This window comes from Saccopteryx bilineata, chromosome 2 (assembly GCF_036850765.1).
Source record: "Saccopteryx bilineata isolate mSacBil1 chromosome 2, mSacBil1_pri_phased_curated, whole genome shotgun sequence".
Taxonomy (NCBI): domain Eukaryota; kingdom Metazoa; phylum Chordata; class Mammalia; order Chiroptera; family Emballonuridae; genus Saccopteryx; species Saccopteryx bilineata.
Genome location: NC_089491.1, coordinates 304,279,360 through 304,299,571, shown reverse-complemented (window position 1 = coordinate 304,299,571; position 20,212 = coordinate 304,279,360). Strand labels below are relative to the sequence as shown.

The following is a 20,212-nucleotide window of genomic DNA, read 5'->3' as shown; positions in this document are numbered from 1 at the left end:
CAACTCTTACCATGGGCCCATTTCCAGAGGAAGTGGGCTGTGTGAATGGAAGTGTAGAGGTGCATTCTGGTGGGAAAACTTCAATGGTGCCCATATTGAGCAGATTCAATTAATCTTTAGATATATATCAGCCACTCTTCTGTAAGTCTCAAAAGGCAAATTTGGAATATGGATTTGATACCTGTTTTTGCTTCCTTCATAATGAGTACATAATCTAGTGAAGATTCAGTAGTGTTGTTCCTTTGAGGCAAAGCTGCTTCTGAAATTCCACATCAATTCATTGTAATACAAGCTCACAAAAAAGGCTGAGACTAGAGCAATTTGCAAAGGTGATTATTTAATTCACTTCTTATTAAGAAATACTAGAAACATACAAAAAGTTTAAAGAACAGGTATTTACTCTTCAGTGAACTTTTGTTGCTTGTAAGACAAAAGTCTGGACTAGTAAAAAAAAAAAAGACTCATTTTCAGAGAGAAGTGCAGCAAAGCTAGAAATTAAGGCTTTGCATATTTTCTTTTCTTTCTCCAGGGTGTATAACACTAGCATTCTTATTATTTATAGGCATACTACATCTCCCTTACTGAAAGATGTAGTGCCACCATCTTAACTTAAAGCAAAAATCAGCTAAGGTAGCCTAACCAGGCGGTGGCGCAGTGGATAGAGCATCGGACTGGGATGTGGAAGATCCAGGTTCGAGACGCCGAGGTCGCCAGCTTAAGCGCGGGCTCATCTGGTTTGAGCAAAAGCTCACTGGCTTGAGCCCAAGGTTGCTGGCTCAAGCAAGGGCTTACTTGGTCTGCTGAAGGTCCACGGTTATGTTGATGCTTCTCATCTCTCCGTTCCTGTCTGTCTGTCCCTGTCTATCCCTCTCTCTGACTCTCTCTCTGTCTCTATAAAATAAATAAATAAATATTTAAAAAGCCCCCCCCTCCCAAATCAGCTAAGGTCTAATAGGGAAAGATGTATACCGGAAGCTTCTTAATGGAAAACTTACCTTTACTTGGATGGATGACAACTACACTGGAAAATAAAATGAAAAATTGTCACTAAGCTAATGCATTCTGGCCCTTCCAAATCTCAGAGTAGTGTCATTTGCTAGCTGTATGACATTGAGTGCATTCTTTAACCTCTCTACACTTAAGTTTCTTGAGCTGTATGGTAAGGGTAATAATAAGATTTACCTCTCAGAGTTGTTACATGTAAAGCCCTAGGGCAGTGCTGGGCATACAATAAACTCTCAGTGAATGTTAGCTCACTCTCTTCCTTCTCTTCAACAGAATGTTAGCTCCACTGACAGCATAGACCTTGTCTTATGTAGTTCTGTGTCCTCAGCTTCCCTTTTTCCTACAGGCATTCAGGAAAGATTTGTTGAATGGACTACTTAATGAGAGTAGTTAGGCTTTGACATTGAAAGTAAAAGGGAATTTGTCTTAAGTTTTGTAGCGAGAGAAAAATGGACTTTGGGTTTCGGGTAGGTGAGAGAGGTAGAAGAAAACCCTCACAAAGATGAGAAAACCCACATTCAAGCTTAAAATTCTCTAACTCTCTAAGTGTTGGGACTAAGGTTTTCTTTCTTAATTTGCAAAATGAGAATAATTTCCAAGGTTATTCTGAGGATTAAATTAAGGTGTATGTGAAAGCGCGTAATCAACTATAAAGGGATATAAAAACACATGGTATTAATTTTTATCTCAGTAAGTTTACCCATTGGATGACAATAAAGTGATTCTATGAGAGTCTTGGAAGAAAGAACCTTTAGCTAAAGATTTAAGTACTAAAAATATTCAACCCCAGAGGTACCACAGACATAGACTAATTTTTTCCATCTGTGCAGTTTAGGGTAGATTTGGCATACACTCAATACCAGGCAAGAAAGAAACTATGGTTTAGGCTGCTTTAAAAGTTAAAAAAAAAAAAAAACAGGCAGAAAAGGAAACTATTTCCTTTTATAAGCATGAATGTTAAAATAAAGAAAGCCTTCATCGAGTAATGCATCATCGAAGCAAGACTATTTAATCCATATCCTCTCCTACCTTTCCCCACTCCTCATTTATGTTCTAATTAGTTAGATGTTTTATATATAATGATGTATTATAGTCACTTTCTCCTACCAAGAAAAGAAATACAGATTATTTTTAATGGCCACATGTGACTCAGAGGTCAAAAGAGCAGTTCTTTGTGGGGTAATCACCCCAGATTAGTAATATTTAGAGATCTGGTTTTTAGAGCCAGGGACTATTCAATGTAGTATGGCTTTAAGATTAGGCCCCACCCAAGATGCCTCTGCAGAGCCTAAATTTGAGGTTGAGAAACTAATTTAAGGAAAAAGATAAAGGGACAAAGAAAAAAAAAAAAAACCATAGTGAGCAAGCTGATGACTCACTGTCCCTTCCTTGAACTTCAGGAATGACAAGATGGAAGAGGGGGAAAGGTAGTATCCCACTGGAGACCAGATGTTTCATGAAAAACAAGAAAGTCAGGGAACTTAAAAAACGTTTATATGTTTTGAGGGTAAAGGCAGTAAATATAATTTTCATGATCAAGTTGTTATGTGTATCAAAGAAAGGACACTAAAAAAATAAACTTGATTACACTTTATCATCAGAGCTTTCATCCTAAATCTGATAATTTTATTCTCCTGCCTAAAAATCTCAATAACTTACCCGACCTGCGGTGGTGCAGAGGATAGAGCATCGACTTGGAATGCTGAGGTTGCTGGTTCGAAACCCTAGGCTTGCCTGGTTAAGGCACATATGCTAAGTAATCAGAAGCAAGCAGTGAACAACTAAAGCGAAGCAACTGTGAGTTGATGCTTCTTGCTACCAACCCTCTTCCCTTTCTGTAAAAATCAATAAATAATATCTTTTTAAAAAATACCTCAAAAACTCTACATTGCTACTGGATCAAGTCTAAACTTACAATGTCATAGACTATTTATTCTTCATAACATCATCCCAAACTTCCTTGATAGCTTTATCTTCTAATCATTCTTATTGCATATCTTGGAAGGTCTGCTTATAATTTACCAAATAAGCCAGATACTTTAAAACTCTGGTCCATTTCTTTATACTCTTCTCTTCCCAGGATTCTCATCCCAGCTGGCAAACCTCTAACTGTGCTTTAAAACCTGGCACAAGTATCATTTCTCCTCTGTAGTTTTCTCAAGTCCCACTATCTCCTACTACTCAGAATGAGTGTTCTTTCATCTATGGAGTCACTGAATTTTAAGCATGCTTTTGTTAAATCACTTAACCCAATGCATTAGAGGTTCTATTCTTTCCCCAACCCACTGCATACACCATAAAGGTGAGCATGAGCCTGTCATTGTGCAATTCTGGGTATACCACAGGGGCGTAATCGAGGTTTGTTAAATTGAATCAAATATTAGAAAAGAACCAAAGCATCCTGGATTGTCTAGGCCTAGAAATTCTGCTAGGATTAGCTAGTATAGCTAAATCCACATATGTGATTCTGCTTTTGGTCTTTGGACCAGTTTGCTTTTATTAAAAAAGTGTCATGAATATGTTTCTCTAAATAAAACATTATGAATCTCCATTTTGGCTTAGAATTGGCCTTCCCATAACCTAGTTAGCCAAAGGGTAGCTGGGTAATTTGAAATACTCTCCAGCTGGAGTGGAATCACATTTGGGGCTTGCTTCAATCAGTGCACCTCTGTCTTGCTTTTGCTCTTCAAAGAGCCCCTCAGTCAACCATAGCCTTTGAAGGCATGAGCAGAAAGGAAACCAGATGAACTCTGTTGAATTTAAAATTTTCCACATTCTCTACTTCAGCATTAATCTTTTCTTCCCTAATTGAACAGGTTAACTGAAGCAGTATATAATGTAGTATCAATTTATATATTTTTAATTTTATCCATTATGTCACCTTGTTTCAGAAAGTCTTTAAGAGAGCTTAAAGAAAAAATCTCAAATCAAAAGACAAATTGTTGCCTGACTGGTGGTGGCACAGTGGGCAGAGTATCGACCTGAGATGCTGAGATCCCGTTTGAAACCCTGAGGTCGCTGGCTTAAGCACAGGCTTATAGGTTTCAGTGCGGGCTTGCCAGCTGGAGTGCAAGGTTACTGGCTTGAGCAAGGGGGTCGCTGGCTCGGCTTGAGCACCCTGGTCAAGGCACGGATGAGAAGCAGTCAATGAACAACTAAAGTGAAACAACTAGGAGTTGATGCTTCTCATCTCTCTCCTCCCTCTCTCTTTCTTCCTCTCCACATTTCCTGTCTCTCTCAAAAAACAGAAACAACAAAAAACCCAAATTGTGTCACTCATTCCTTTGGTTCTTTTGGTGATCTTCAGTCAGTGCTGACTGACGGTCAGTGTGGAAAGTCTTGGAAGTTTCCTGGTACTAGTAACAGCATTTCCTGGAGCATCTTTTATTGTACCTTGGTTCACAGCAAATGACTGTCAATGCCTACAGTTCACTATTACCCTAAGATCCAGTGTGAGTTTGTTCAATCTTGAAATCAGTCACTGAGACCCTCACCTTGGGTACGTAACATGGTAGTTGTTATCCATCATGTATCCTAGCTAAATTAGACCATAGTTGATGAAAGTCTGAAGTTGCTCAGGGGTGACAGTATAAAAATGAAGGGCAGGAGCTCTGGAGTCTGCCTGAGTTTGAATCTGGCCATATCTTTGACCAGTTATGTGACCTTGGACAAACTAATTCACCTCTTTATACCTCACTTGCCTTACCAGTAAAGAAAGAATAATAATGGTACCTACCTCTTATGGAATGAAAGGGGAATACGTGAATTAAGTGTGTAAAGCATTTACTACAGTGTCTGGCACATGGTAAGCGCTCAATAAATGTTAGCTCTTATACTCTATACTTTTACATTTTTAGGTAAGAAAAGTGGGTACAATAAAACACTAAAGGAAGGCTGATCATTTTCAGTACAAAACTTTATTTACAAAACTGCAACTCAGTCTGTTTTGGTATCATTCATGAAATGCCTACAGCTGAGATACTAGCTGAGGCAATACACTGACTTTAGCAATCCATAAAACGAGAACCCAGCACTATCCCAGTTTTGCATATCTGCATGGTTCTGAATGCAGCTTAAAAAAGAACAAACTCTCTTTAATGTTCAATGACTTAAACAAACCACTTCTTTATAGTTTTTCTTTCTATTTAAGGGTTGAGACAGAGACTACTCATTTAAAATTCTCTGTTTACAGAGAAAGCCCTAGAGAATGGGGTAACTTCAAGACAGAGGTTTGGTTTATCTGGCTTTCATAATACAATATCCATATGACTTTAGAAGATATAAATAATATTGGTAAACAGTATATATTGATAATTTTCTGACAAATTCATGTATCTAACACCATGCTGAGGCATCAAGAGGATTTCTCCATACATTTTAAAATTTATTATACTTGCTGATTCATAAAGTCTTGTTCCATATTCAAGTAGTTACCACCAAAATAACATATGATAACTAGTACCCATGGAAACCTATCAGCTTGTTTTGTTTTTTTTTAAAGATTTTATTATTTATTTTAGAGAGGAGAGAGAGAGAGAGAGAGAAAGAGAGAGACAAAAGGGGGGAGGAGCAGGAAGCATCAACTCCCCATATGTGCCTTGACCAGGCAAGTCCAGGGTTTTGAACTGGTGACTTCAGCGTTCCAGGTCAATGCTTTATCCACTGCATCATCACAAGTCAGGCTACCAGCTTGTTTTTTAAAATTCTCTGTTAAACTTTAATTCCAAGTTGAGCATCACATATGCATGCATGATTATATGGATTTATGCATGGATATATGCATGGTTGACATATGTACGGGTATTAATGCCCCTTATTCAGGTATGTAAAATCATGACACCTGGCATCTAAAACACTTCCCCGGATTGGGAGGTAGCTGAGTGGCATGTGAAAAAAATCTCCTATCTGAACGAAAGAATACATCTATATTGGGCAGAGGAATGGAAAGAGGAAGAAAAAGAAGTATAAGTAGAAGAAAATAACTACATTGGCTCAAATTAAACTCAGGGAATTTAAAATTGCATATAAATAAATCAACAACTGCCCCATTTTATTTTCCAAAGAAAGAAATCACTGGAAAATCCTTATTAACAGTTTTAAAGTTAATCCATTAATATATATTTTAAAAAGTAAAAAGTTTGTACATTATGTCTATTCATCTCATACACTCCTCTGCTGAGATATCTAACACATCTTCATCTGTACTCTCTTCTATCTCCGGCAAGTTGCCCCAAAGTAGGAAGTTAACACCTGAAAATAAAAGGTCATAAAGTTATTTGGTGCTCACTACTGTTACAATTCAGAACATGATATGCAAAACCTTTTATGTTAACATTCTTATATTAAACCATAGTGTTAGCAATAAAGAGAAAAGCTAGGAAAGAATGCACAACAAATAAAATTATCTAATATTATTCATCTAGGACATAAATATTTTTAAAAACTTTTTAAGTGAGGGCTTGAATTCTAGAATCTTGAAACCTTGCCTCCAGCTCCATTATGCTATAATAACTCTACAGTGATACTTTTCAAATCTATTTTAAGATTTTTAAGAATGGAGATCTCACAAGATCCTTTTAGATTAAGCATCTCTTTGGAGGGTGCAGGGAAAAGACTGAATAAGACTCCCTCCCCTCAACAATCATGGAAGGAGCTGGTGCCTTTTTTTTTCTGATTTAAAAAAACAAGGCTTTGGAGCCAGTTATAATATGAACAATAATTCTTGATATACATGGCTTTGAGTCTAGAGGCTTCCAAGGTAGAACTTTAAACTTTAGAGCCAGGTTATAGCTGTCAATACAATAGACAATAAATAATCTAAAATCTCATTGTGAAAGGACAGATTTCATATTGAAGAATCCAGCACTGGTATAAGAACACATATCTTGCAGAGAACAATGAGATTTTTTTTTCTGGGCATGTACTATATTATAAGCTGAAAGTAGGAAATTGAAAAAACAAAATTGACCTTTAGGAGAGCCAATAAAGTCAAACAAGAAAGCAAATTTCAAGCTATCCAGCTGGCAGTGTGGGTACTAGGAGGACTCAGCAAGTCTGGATGCCCACTCCACACACACCAAGATAGTGGCCACGAGGTGGAATGTAATTAGCCAGGATTTGAAGATTGGGTCTGAATTCAGTTTCTACCACTTACCAGTACACCATGGATGTTTTTACTACTTTTACTGCACTACTATAAATGCATGCAAACATAGACTAAATATTATTGTTTTGTGTATTTAAGTTTTTATAATATGTATCTTTTCTAATTTGTTTTTTTCATTAAACATTATGTTTTTGCGATTCACCTATGTTCATATGTGCAGATTTAGCTCATTTTCTTTTATTTCTATAGAGTATTCCATTGTGTAAATTAAAAAAAATTATATATATTGCAAATATGACCCATCACTTCCTCTAACTGCCCATTTTACACAGGTGCCCAAGGAAACCTGTACAAGAATGTGCACTGTGGCATTGTTGAAATAGTGGAAACAATCAGCTCTCTCTTGGTGACATACTGGAATCCAATCAGGCAAGAAGTAGCATCTATTTGATGTATATGCCTATCATATTATTTTCTGTAATTTTTTGTGTTTGAATAGTTTATAATAAAAAGAACCTTTTCCCCAACAATAAATGGTGTTTTGCTTCTGGTAACAAGGGCACTGAAGGGCTGACGGAATAGTAAGGAATCACTAGGCCAAAATCTAAGGGACAACCATAAAAGCAATGAAGAGCTGAAGTGAATTTGCCTTTAAGGGCATTTACCAGTGAATTTAAACTGAGGTTTCCTGAGCCTCTTCAGGAAAGTTTCGGGAAATCAGGTCTCCATGTGTAGGCTGGCTGAGAACATGGACTTCTTGGGGTCCTTTCAGTCTAAACATTCTAGAATTTTATAAAGCTTGTGTATGTATTCCTTTGATGTTGCTGATTCAGGTGTTTCAAAGATGGTTCCAACAGCCATGAGAAACCTCGTTTTATACCAAGCATCTACCGTGCTTTAAATCACAATATTAGGGTTACAAAGGAGAAGTCTGATATTCTTGGAGTCAATATGCAGAGACATGAGTAGCTCAGCACAATTGGTTCAAAGAAGAAAAAATAAACTCAGAGATTGGATCTGACAGAAGCAGTACCTTCCTTTTTCTGTTAAGAAAAGAGGAAGGAAATCCTGTGATACATCTGTTTCTCATGGATTAGATTCAATGCAAATGGAAGAACGTTAGGCTTTTATCTTTGAAAAATTGACCAATATTAAAAAGTAAATCAAAATTGAAAAATCTCCACCCTGTGTTTTAGATTCCATAATGCAGGAAAAATAATATCAAAGCAGAAACTTCCTTTAATGTGTCCCATGAGCAACACAAATAAAAAACTGGAAACCTAAATTAGAAGCTTACATCTCACCTAGTGGAGTTCAGATAAATCTTTGCTCAAAAAAGACCTTCTTAACATACCAGAGTCTTCAATTAAGACTCTCAAATGGTTGAGAGCCACAATTAAATGCCAGGTGATTAAAAAAAAAAAGTCAGAGTCTCTAAAAACCCAAGCATAATTGGAGGGTTTAGAGACCCTGACAACCTAGATTACAATTTGTGATCTTTTAGTCTGTGAAGGCAAATTATACTTTTAAAAAAGGAATATATATTAAGTTCTGAAGAAGACTAAGACATATATTAAAAAACCTAAGTGTTAATGCCAACTTGGATTGTCAAGGTCTTCAAGCTTGTTATATAAACCAAAGTTCTGTAAACTTTACTTCCCACTAAAAAAGTCCCACTAAATGTCAACTTTCTCTGTTGGGGGAATAAGTATTAGACACTGAGAACATGTGTCCTATAACAAAACTGAAAAGAATTGGTTGTATATTTTGCTACTTAATAATTAGTATAACATTGGTATTAAATATTTCCTTTGACTAAAATTCCATCATAATTTATTAATACAGATGTCAAAATGTCCATTTTCTTCCTAAATCAATATTACCAAATACAGAATTTACCTAGTCGTCTTCCCTCCCAACTCTTTTTTTTTTTTTTTTTTTTTTTTTTTTACAGAAAGAGAGTCAGAGAGAGGGATAGATAGGGACAAACAGACAGGAACGGAGAGAGATGAGAAGCATCAATCATTAGTTTTTGGTTGTAACACCTTAGTTGTTCATTGATTGCTTTCTCATATGTGTCTTGACCATGGGGCTACAGCAGACTGAGTAAGCCCTTGCTCGAGCCAGTGACCTTGGGTCCAAGCTGGTGAACTTTGCTCAAACCAGATGAGTCTGCACTCAAGCTGGCGACCTCGGGGTCTCGAACCTGGGTCCTTCACATCCCAGTCTGACGCTCTATCCACTGCACCACCGCCTGGTCAGGCCTCCCTCCCAACTCTTCATGGCCCAAGCCTCCCCTTCTTCCCTACACACACACACACACACACACACACACACACTGACTATAAAATCTAAAATCTTCCAAAATTCTCTGGAGTCATAATATGTATCAAGGCAGCAATTTAGAGCAATTAAAATGTTAATTGGAAAAAGCCAACAAATTCAGCTAAGTTTCAGGCTCTTAAATATAATGATGAAAATAGAAATGGCAATGCATTTTGGCTAGTAGTACCCATAAGTGAATGTTTGGGATAATATGATTGATGTTTTACTCTAGTGGATCTAATACAGGTAAGAAGGTCTCAGAGAGAGCCCTGAAATGCTCTATTGGGAGTTTCACTCAGATACTGACAGACAAATGTTAGAGGACTGTCTGAGTCAATGGTTTCTTACCCGTAGAGTCTAGTCTGTTGATACCATAAACTGCCTGGCTGTGAAACATCCAGAAGTGTCCGTTGTTACAGGAAAGAAGGCAGGAACAACATGGAACAATCACATGATAACCTACTAGGTTTCCACTAAAAAAGAAAGGAAATATTGTTAGATGCCATGTAAGCATTTTTATGTGTTAATGTAAATAGATGATATAATGATCTCATTTCCTTTTAATATGCTCCACTGCTGGGACCTTTGGGATGTGAGTTACTCAAATAATGATTACAGTTCTATTGTCAAGTGGGAAAATAGTCTTTAAGTTAAGTGAAATAATACTAACAAATTCTCCATTTCTTTGCTAGTATTATTTTATGCATTTCCCTTCAGAAGCTAGCTTCTAGATGGCATAAGATTGTGATTTGTTCTGTAAAGCACCCCAAATCGACATGCGGTATACACAGAATATATTGAATAAACTCATATCTGTGAGTAAAAGGGTTTTGCTATCCCTAGGACTGTGGCAAGTTGGGTTCGTACATGATCCAGTTCCATGCCAGCACCTAAAAATTGCTTCAACAGATGGAGGAGTAGGAAGACAGCATGAGCCCCTGTAAACCAAACACAAGCTGGCTGCTCTAATTTTAGTTTCAGCGTTTCTAAGGGAATTCAGAAGTAAATCAAATCCATAGCCTCTAGAGAAAGTTGCCAAAGTTTTTACTGTCTTCAGAATTATGCATCTGATTATAAGCACCGCATTCTTCCACAGACTTTTCCCCCTATCTGGTTACTATTAAATGGAGTGAATATACAGAGAATGTTTTAGTTAGCACTTAAAAAAAAACCATGAACTGCTTATACCTTGAGTTGTAAAGATTCTTATTATAGCTTGTTCTCACCCAGTGAGATGTAGGAGTCAGTCATTTTTGTGAGGCCCTATAAAATAATACTATAGCCTGACCAGGTGGTGGCACAGCGGATACAGCGTCGGGCTGGGATACAGAGGACCCAGGTTCGAGACCCCAAGGTCACCAGCTTGAGCGCAGGCTCATCTGGTTTGAGCAAAAGCTCACCAGCTTGGACCCAAGGTTGCTGGCTCGAGCAAGGGGTTACTCGATCTGCTGAAGGCCCACGATTAAGGCACATATGAGAAAGCAATCAATGAACAACTAAGGAGTCGCAACGAAAAACTGATGATTGATGCTTCTCATCTCTCTCTGTTCCTGTCTGTCTGTCCCTGTCTATCCCTCTGACTCTCTCTCTGTCTCTGTAAAAAAAAAAAAAAAAAAAAAATACTATACAGCCCTGGCTGGATAGCTTGGTTGGTTAGAGCATTGTCCTGAGTTGAAGAAGTTGCCGGTTCAATTCCCAGTTAGGGTACATACAGGAATAAGTCAAGGTTCCTGTCTAAATATGCCTTCTAATTATAATTTGAAAGGCCAACACATGAAAACAAAAGTTGTTCTTGGACTAGGACTGACAGTTATTTGTAAGACTATATTGCAAGAGTAAATTCTATGGCTTTAATTACCACCCTTTTTCATTTACTCATTCATTCAACTAATGTATATTGAGCTTGTATTCTATGTTAGGTGCTGTTCTAGGTGTTAGGAATACAGTGGTGGAAAAGGTTTTTGTTCTCATGGAGCTAACATTTTATTAGGGACACATTAGATCATTTTTCTCCCTTTTTAAAACCCTTTAGTGGCTTCCCATCGGCCAGAAATGAAAACAAACTTTCATACCAAGGTCTTGATCTGTACTATCCAAATGATGCTATTGAGCACTTGAAATATGGTTTGCCTGAACTAAAAGGGGCTTTGAGTATAAAACATGTCAGATTTGAAAGATGAAGAATAAAAAATAGAATTTAAGATATTAATAATTTTTTATGTTGGTTACATGCTGAAATGATAGCATTTTGAATATATTGAGTTATATAAAATACATGATTAAAATTAATTTCACCTGTTTCTTTATACTTTTAAAAATGTGGTTACTGGAAAATTTTAAACTCCATATGTGGCTTGCATATTTCTAGTTGACAGCACTGCTCTAGATTATCTGTGTTTTGACTACAACTCTATTCATACTACTCTCCCCAGATGCTCACAATGTCTCAGACACACTTCTATCATCTTTTTTTTTTTGTATTTTTCTGAAGTTGGAAATGGGTAGGCAGTCAGACAGACTCCTGCATGCACCCGACTGGGATCCACCCGGCATGCCCACCAGGGGGCGATGCTCTGCCCATCTGAGGCATGGCTCTGCCGCAATCAGAGCAATTCTAGCGCCTGAGGCAGAGGCCATAGAGCCATCCTCAGCGCCTGGGCCAACTTTGCTCCAATGGAGCCTTGGCTGCGGGAGGGGAATAGAGAGACAGAGAGGAAGGAGAGGGGGAGGGGTGGAGAAGCAGATGGGTGCTTCTCCTGTGTGCCCTGGCCGGGAATCAAACCCGGGACTCCTGCATGCCAGGCCGACGCTCTACCACTGAGCCAACCGGCCAGGGCTCTATCATCTTTTTATTCTTGGAATATGTCAAACTTCTTTCTGTTTTGGGTCCTCTACACTTGCTATTTATTCCCTTTGCTCAGAAAATTCTTTTTTTCCTACTCATTCTTTAGGACTCAAATATTGTTCCTCTCTCATGAGAAGGCTTCCCTGACCATGCTAACAAATATAGTTCTTGACCCTGGATGGTTGGCACAGTGGTAGAGCATCACCAAGTGTGTGGATGTCCTGGTTTGATTCCAGGTCAGGGCACACAGGAGTGTTGACCACCTGCTTGTCCACTCCTCCCCTTCTTCTCTCTCTTTTTTCCTCTCCCACAGCCATGGCTCAATTGATTTGAGCCATGGCGCTGAGGATGGCTCAGGGGAGCTTCCACCTCAAACGCTAATAGCTCCTTTGGGAGCATGGCCCCAGACAGGGGTTGCCTGGTGAGTCCCAGTGGGGTGCATAGGGAGTCTGTCTCTCTATCTCCTCTCACTTGGAAAAGAAGAAAAAAAAAGTTCATATTCACTCTCTCAACCTCTGTTATTCTCTGTCATTATTATTATTTTGTTTGGAGCACTTCCAAGCCTATTCAATATCTCATTTATTTAAATATCTTACTGACTGATTGTGTTCTCATTAGATTATATAGTCCAAAGGCCAGAGACTTTGCTTGTTTATTGCTGTGTTTCCAGCTGCTATAACAATGACTAACACCTGGTAGGACTCATTATATAGTTTGAATGAATGATTGAATAAAATGAAATGGTTATTAGCACTAAAAAAGAGTTTGCTAACTTAAATTATTAGGATTATAATTTATAACACAAACCCCATTAAGAAAATCTCAACTTCTTTTCTCTAAAATGAGACTTATGACACTCAAATTACCTCTGAAAAGATAATAGTAATAGCTTTCATCTGCATTGCAATTTATAGTTTATCAAACCTTTTAACATTCATAATTCATTTGATCTTTCCCACTCTGTAAGGTAAACAAAAAAGATATTTTAATTTCCACCTTAAGATAGTTACTATTTTCTCAAGTTTTCTTTCTTAAGATATACATTAAATAAGGAAACAGAGGTTTAGGGTATAAGTTTATTCAAGATTACATTGAGAATAAGGGTAGGGCCAGAGATCAAGCCTAATTTTTATGACTGAAAATCCAAGTGTTTTCCCCTTCTAAACTGCATTGCTTTTTTCTAAAAATAGAAGCAGATATTTGTCAATGTACTTTGAAGAACTGTAAAAATCATATAAAAATTTACAGTGTCCTTAAAAAAAAAAAAGCTCTAACGCATGGACATAGACAAAAGTGGTTACCAGAGGGAGGGGTTGGGGGAGAGGGGAGTAAAGAGGGTCAAATATACGGTGACGGAAAAGGACTTGATTTTGGGTGATGGACACACAACTCAATCAACAGTTCATATGCTATAGAGATGTTTACCTAAAACCATGTGTTCTTTTTTTTTAAGTATGCACATGCACGTGAGATAGAAAGAAAGAGAGAGAGAGAGAGAGAAGCATCAACTCATAGTTGTAGCACTTGAGTTGTTTATTATAATACTTGCTTTCTCATATGTGCCTTGACGGGGGGGGGGGGGGGGGGGCGGCTCCAGTTGAGCCAATGACTCCTTGCTCAAGCCAGCGACCTTTGGGTTCAAGGGTCATGTTGATGATCCCATGCTCAAGCCTGTGACCCCGTACTCAAGCTGGTGAGCCCATGTTCAAGCTGGTGACCTTGGGATTTCAAACCTGGGTCCTCAGCATCCCAGGTTGATGCTCTATCTACTGCGCCACCACCTGGTCAGGCGAACCTATGTGTTCTTTTTTTTTTTTTTGTATTTTTCTGAAGCTGGAAACGGGGAGAGACAGTCAGACAGACTCCCGCATGCGCCCGACCGGGATCCACCTGGCATGCCCACCAGGGGCGAAGCTCTTCCCACCAGGGGGCGATGCTCTGCCCCTCTGGGGGGTCGCTCTGTTGCGATCAGAGCCACTCTAGCGCCTGGGGCAGAGGCCAAGGAGCCATCCCTAGCGCCTGGGCCATCTTTGCTCCAATGGAGCCTCAGCTGCGGGAGGGGAAGAGAGAGACAGAGAGGAAGGAGAGGGGGAGGGGTGGAGAAGCAGATGGGCGCTTCTCCTGTGTGCCCTGGCCGGGAATCGAACCCGGGACCTCTGCACACCAGGCCGACGCTCTACCACTGAGCCAACCGGCAAGGGCCAAACCTATGTGTTCTTATGGACCAATGTCACCCTATTAAATTTAATTTCTTAAAAAAAAAAAGCTCTAAGTAACAAATGGTTTTTCAATGGTTCATTGCATGGGTTCTATGTGCTCTATGAAGCCCACTGAACCTTTGTGTCTGCTTTGGTGTCCAAACCCAGGGCTAGCTAAAATATTGCCATAAATACCATTTTAAACATGCGATGTCCTTCAGTTTACACTTGCAGATTTCAGTGAAATAGCATCTTCCAATGAAGTCCACTGTACTGGAGAGGGAAATGTATAGAGATAAACAAATGTACTTTTTAAAAAATTATAAAATACATATAACATAAAGTTTACTAACCTAACCATTTTTAGTGTATAATTCAGAACTGTTAAGTGTATTCACATTGTTGTACAAATCTCCATACCTTTTCTATTTTGTAAGATTAAAACTCTAAACCCATTAAACAATAATTTCACATTTCCCTCTTCCCCCAGCCCCTGTCAATTATCATTCTACTTTCTGCTTCTATGAATTTGACTGCTTTAGATACCACATACAAGTGGAATTATACAGTATTTGTCTTTTTGTAACTGGCTTATTTTCACTTAGCATGATGTCCTCAAGATCTATCCACATTGTAGCATGTGACAGGATATCCTTCCATTTTAAGGCTAAATAGTATTTCAGTGTATGCATATACCTCACTTTGTTTATTCATTCATTTATTGATGGACATTTGGGTTGCTTCCACTGCTTGGTTATTGTGAAAAATGCTACTATGAAAATGGGTGTGCAAATATCTCTTCTAAGTCCTGCATTGAATTCTTTAGGATATATACCCAGAAGTGGGATTGCTGGATTATATAGTAATTTTTTGAGGAAACTGTCATGCTTTGTTATGGTACCAGCCCTATTTTACATTCCCACCAACAATGCACAAGTGTTCCACCTTTTTTATATGCTTGCTATCAAAGGTACTTTTGATTGTGATTTAGTATGAATTTTGTAGGCCTAAAGAGCTAAAAGAGTCTGAAGTAGAACTATAGTATATTTTGTAAGTCATTAAGTTAATATTCCTGAGCTCACCATAACATGACAAAACTTATGTATTGATTCACACACATTAAGACATATTACTATAACACCTACAAGGAAGTGTAGATCATAGGAAAGATCCAACCCTATTCGAGACTCTGGATCAATGTGAAACAATTAACAATCTCTAAGCCCTCCTTATGACTTATCACTTACCACAGCTATTGTAAAAATTGAATGGGTTGATATTTTAATCATAACACCTTTGCAATAGTAGGTTCCAGATTTATTGTCTAGTGCTTTTTCTTTTTGCAACACCTCACACACAGGTAATTAAAATATTAACCCATTTATCTTTGTTGTTACGTATGACTACACTTCAACCGATTCAGAAAAGATTTCAAAGGAGGAAGAGTTCACAGCTTTCACTATTATTAAAAAAATTTTTAAGTTTCTATTTTTTTCATGAAATCCATTTTAAGGTACTATGACTATTAGCTGACCTCCTCTAACTTTGTGTCCAAAAAATAGTTATCCACCCATATTTTGGATAATTATTCTTTCTTAATGACAAAGATTCAACAAAGCGCTAAATCTTGAAAACCACGTAAGGGCTATGTAGATTATGGAAAGAGAAAGTAATTTTAGAGCTAGAAAAAGGTATAATAAAAGTTTATAATAAATAAAATGGTTACTTTTCCAAATAAGAAGCAAATTCTTAAGGACTCTACACAGAATTTAATAGGGTTGAATTACACAATGAATGTGTAATATTCAAAATAGGCTTTATAGAAGACAAGGATTAAATCTAAGTCTCTCATTCAGAGAGATGTTTGAGTAAAGAATACGGAATTACATGGAGAATGGAATCTGATTCAGCATGCCCATTGAAAATAATATAAAACTATTATTATTATTTTGGTGTAAAACTATGGATAAAAATGAAAAACTGGCCGTCTCCAATAGTACAGAAAAGCTTGCATGAATTTCCCTAGCTTCTGGGTCATGGCCTTCATGCAGTGAGACAGGATAGTTGGGTAGGGCATAGCACCAGGGATCCAACTTAAGGGATGTGGTCACATGACTAGAAGCATTACATTGGGACTGACCACTCTGGCTAAACCACAGACTTTGTCCAGACAGTCTGCCCACTTAGTTATACTCCAAGGGGATCATCAGACTGGTGGGAGTGGCTGGAACACCAAAATGATCATCTCCTTGTTGACTCCCAGAGGTCCAAGCCATAAAATTTTCCCATTTAGTTAAAGGTTACCCTTGCCCGCCACTAGTATGACTTACTTGGTAGGAGGGATGTCTGTAGAGAAAAGGTCTATTTCGGTACCAGCCAGCAAAACAGCCTTCATTCCCCTAGAGCTGAGCACTTGTTTACAGAATTTGCAACACAGGATGGACACGCACCGGTCCTTGAAACAACTGCTGGTAGACATAGCGTCCCGGGAGGGATGACGGGTGGGGTTTTGAAAATGAAAACAAGAGCAGGACCCTTCCTAGTTTGATTCCCTCAGGCTAAAAATCAAAGTGCGAGGCCTCGAGGTTTCCAAAGCCTTAAAATTGGGAAGGAAGTGAGTTCTTTTCTGTTTTTCCCTGGGAGAGTAAAAGTAATATTTATTGAGTATGAACAGGAGAGCAGCAGCAACTTTGTCCTTTCAACTTCCCAGAAAGGGAGTGGAATTTGAAGGGGGCAGGGCCAAACTGCTAGAGGCCTCGGGAACTTCCCTACGGTTTTCCCTCCCTCTCGCGTAAAAGGATCCTCTTCTCTAGCTCCCGCCCCTTTAGTAATTCCCGCAGCGTCTCCAATGCAATCTTTTATTTAAAGCCTCTCCTCTTAAGCCCCTCCCCCGGAGAGCTCTAATGCTTGTGTCGGATCGCGGGCTAAGTCTCCCTACCCACGCCTCCTCTGGGAATCCTTCTCTTCCCAGGATTCGGAAATCCCTTGAGCTCTACCCACCCGGACGACCCCTGCTTCTCTGCCGTCCTCCCGCGACCCTCCTCTTCCGCTCCGCTAGTCGCAGGCCCCCCGCTTCGCTTCCCTTCCAGAAGCCCCTAGCCCTCCGAATGCTGGCTCTCGCGTTTTCCTCCCTACAGCTCTCCCTCGTGCCCCACGCCTTCCCCTCAGGTCTCTCCCGGAGCGGCCGCTTCAGAACGTGCGATGGTGGTGGTGGTGGTGGGGAAGGGTGGAGGTCGCTTTTGGGGCTCAATCGGCGTTGGGGTCTCCGTCACCGAACACGTCGCTTTTTGCCCCCTCTTCTGCTCTCTGCCTTTCCAACCGGCTGTCAGTTTGAATTTCCAGCGCCGCGCACCGATTGGGAGATGTACAGCTCGCCCACGTTGGGCATTGGAAGGCTCGGGAGCCCCTGACGAGATCTTAGTGGCGAGGAGACCGTACGCCCCGCCCCAGTAACGGTGCCGAAGTCAGTTCGGCTTTCTGGTTGGCCTACCGGAGCCCCGCCGACGATCTCATTGGCAGTTTCGGGATGTTTGGGAGGGCCTATTCCCCCTACTGAAAAAACGAGGATGTCCTTCGCGCTTCTTATTGGAAGAGGTTCTCCAGTCCACACTGGTCTCTACAATCTATTGGCCAAAATTCTCCGCAACGCCCCTTCTCTCTATCTCGGTCCAATTGGTCGAACCTTTTCTCAAGCATTTGCTTGGTTGTTGCTTCCAACTTAATCCCGCCCATTAACTCTACTTCAGGGTTCTGTCCACCACGGGAGGAGCTTACTCTGTGACTACGCCTCGGTAGTTCTAGACACGCCTCCAAGTTTCGCCGGTCCCTCCTCCTCATTCCTGGTCTTTTGGGATCAGCTATTCCTATTGGCTAAAGGCCCCATCGGTTGATAGAATGCGGGCGGTGATTGGTAAAGGGGTGGTCTCTGCTTCCCGGCGGGGTCTTGCGGAGTTGGCGGAGGCTCCTGAGGGAACTAGGGGACCAATCTGCGTAGGAGCGGGTGGCGGGGACGAGAGGGTAGGAGAACTCTGAGTGGAAAGCGGAGCCGGGGGCCTGGGACCCGTCGCGTCAAAGCCAGGTAAAGGCTCCTTTCCCGTCCCTTTTCTTCTTACCAGCCGCAGGGCTGAAGCCCAGACTTAACAAACTCGAGCTGGGGCGGAAAGGAGAGGGCGCGGATGCTGCTTACTGCATCGCTATAGCGGTGCCGCCCGGAATCCCTCAGACCGCCTCCCTCGCGACCCCTCTCCACAACTCCGGGTACAGCCGGTAATACCTCTCAGGACTGCTTCTCTCTCCGCCTTTCACCGCACCGCTTGCGGCTTTGCCCTGGCTCACACGCCGCCGCACCGCCCTCACCCAGCCCCCTCCCCAGGACCTCTGCACTCAGGCAGCCTCGGTCCAACTTGGGGTAGCCGTCGTTGGCATCACCCGTGACCATCGGCTGCCCTCTAACCCTGTCTCCAAGCCCTGGCGGACAGCCAGGTGACAGCCCTGGACACAGGATGGGTGTCCCGCGCTGCTTCCGGGGCTATTCCCGGGTCCCAGCCCCCAGCCCGCCGGGAATGGCTCCTCTTCGCACTCCTATTCCCAGACCCGTAGCCACATTTTTGTAAGCAACATCCCCAAAGTTGCTAACGTCCCCGCGCGCCACGTAACATCGCAGCCCTCGCTAGTCTCCTAACTCCCCTTCACCTTTAAGGTATTCCTCTCCTTGCCCTTTCCCGGTCTTTCCAGCGTGTGCGGCTCCCGTGCAACCTCAGGACCCCGCAGCTCCTCCCCTCCCCGCTTCCTGCCCGCCAGAACCATCTCGCTGCCTCTGTTTCCTCGTCCTCGCAGCTTTCTCCGGGTACGGGCAGTGGGAGACATCGGCGGGAGCCTTTTCCTCTCGGCACAGGGAGGGAAAGGGGCGGCCAAAGGCGGAGGGTGGCCGCTGCGGCACGCCGGGGAGCTAGGCGCCCGGCTCTGCGTTCCCGCCGCCTTCCCTGACGCCTGCCGGGCCGGGCCGTAATCTCCTCGGGCACCTCCTGGTGCGAGGAGTCAGCACGGCGACCCTCAACGACCCTCACTCCTCAGCCTGGGATTGGGTGCGGTATCTAGGATCCCTGGGCTTGAGTGACAAAAAATGTTGAGGAGAGCATTTAGAGTCACTCACATTCCTGGCTCGGGGCAGGCGACTTCTGCCTTCCGCCCCCCGCTTCCCGGTTTTTCCGACTCCGACCCTCACTTCTAATCCGTTTCCTGCTTCTGCCGACCACATTGTTTTCCTGGATGTGTCCTGTGCCGAGCAGGCTTTTTCCTGCAGATCTCCTCCCCCTCCATCCCCCCCAACATTTTGCTGCCAAGAGAAGCTAGTAACCAAAAACAAAACAACTGGGAGGAGGGGCGGTAGGAGAAGAAAAGTTGTGCCCGGGTGGCTGTCCCTCCCCGGCTTTGATCCCCTTTGATGTCCAGGGAGTTGCCCCGCCGGGGGTCAGGGGCCGCGTCGGAGGTTGGGCAGGGAGGGCTCCCTTAGGCTGGCCGTTGCCCAGCGCTGGCGGGGCGCGGGAGGCCGCCGAGGTGCCGCAGTCCCCGCCTGGAGCCCCGCGTTCCCGCCGCAGTCCCCACCCGGAGCCAGCGCAGGCGTCTGCTAAGTGTTCTCTTTCAGCCTTAAAACAGAATCCAGAGGGAGCTTCCTTCCTCCCCACGTAGCTGTTCGGAGCTCTCCAGTCCGGGCGGCGTTGGTTAGAGATGAAT

General features: G+C 41.7%; 2 protein-coding genes across 10 annotated transcripts in view; one reads left to right on the top strand and one right to left on the bottom strand.

Moving 5' to 3' along the window:
* Window positions 1-4,903: 4,903 nt before the first annotated feature.
* On the bottom strand, window positions 4,904-19,715 carry FAM72A (family with sequence similarity 72 member A). 4 transcript variants are annotated; one of them, XM_066261530.1, is made up of 5 exons: window positions 19,632-19,715; window positions 16,810-16,944; window positions 14,675-14,752; window positions 9,785-9,909; window positions 4,904-6,255 (listed from the first exon to the last, which is right to left on the bottom strand). In XM_066261530.1, exons 2-5 carry the CDS (start codon window positions 16,872-16,874, stop codon window positions 6,161-6,163), a joined length of 363 nt encoding a protein of 120 aa, XP_066117627.1. In that variant the 5' UTR covers window positions 16,875-16,944; window positions 19,632-19,715; the 3' UTR covers window positions 4,904-6,160. The 4 variants fall into 4 exon arrangements, with proteins under 4 accessions (XP_066117627.1, XP_066117625.1, XP_066117626.1 ...); XM_066261528.1 differs by having other exon boundaries at window positions 16,810-17,115; window positions 19,632-19,705; XM_066261529.1 differs by lacking the exon at window positions 19,632-19,715 and adding an exon at window positions 19,172-19,220.
* SRGAP2 (SLIT-ROBO Rho GTPase activating protein 2) overlaps window positions 18,379-20,212 on the top strand; it is a 274,722-nt gene continuing 272,888 nt past the window's right edge. For 4 of the 6 annotated variants that reach the window (XM_066261521.1, XM_066261520.1, XM_066261522.1 and 1 more), the window contains exon 1: window positions 18,379-18,557. The gene's annotated coding sequence lies outside the window, so the exon portion shown is untranslated. The remainder of the gene's footprint in view (window positions 18,558-20,212) is intronic. The other 2 variants (XM_066261523.1, XM_066261525.1) reach the window with 1 other exon arrangement.

What these genes read in the sequence shown, in the direction of transcription:
- FAM72A (XM_066261528.1), bottom strand. Translation starts at nt 16,958, where the DNA reads ATGTCTACCAGCAGTTGTTTCAAGGACCGGTGCGTGTCCATCCTGTGT. An exon ending in ACAGACATCCCTCCTACCAA is followed by an intron (nt 14,753 to 16,809) that starts GTAAGTCATACT and finishes TTCCCTCTCCAG; the next exon opens with TACAGTGGACTTCATTGGAA. An exon ending in CAACAGACTAGACTCTACGG is followed by an intron (nt 6,256 to 9,784) that starts GTAAGAAACCAT and finishes TTTTATTTTCAG; the next exon opens with GTGTTAACTTCCTACTTTGG.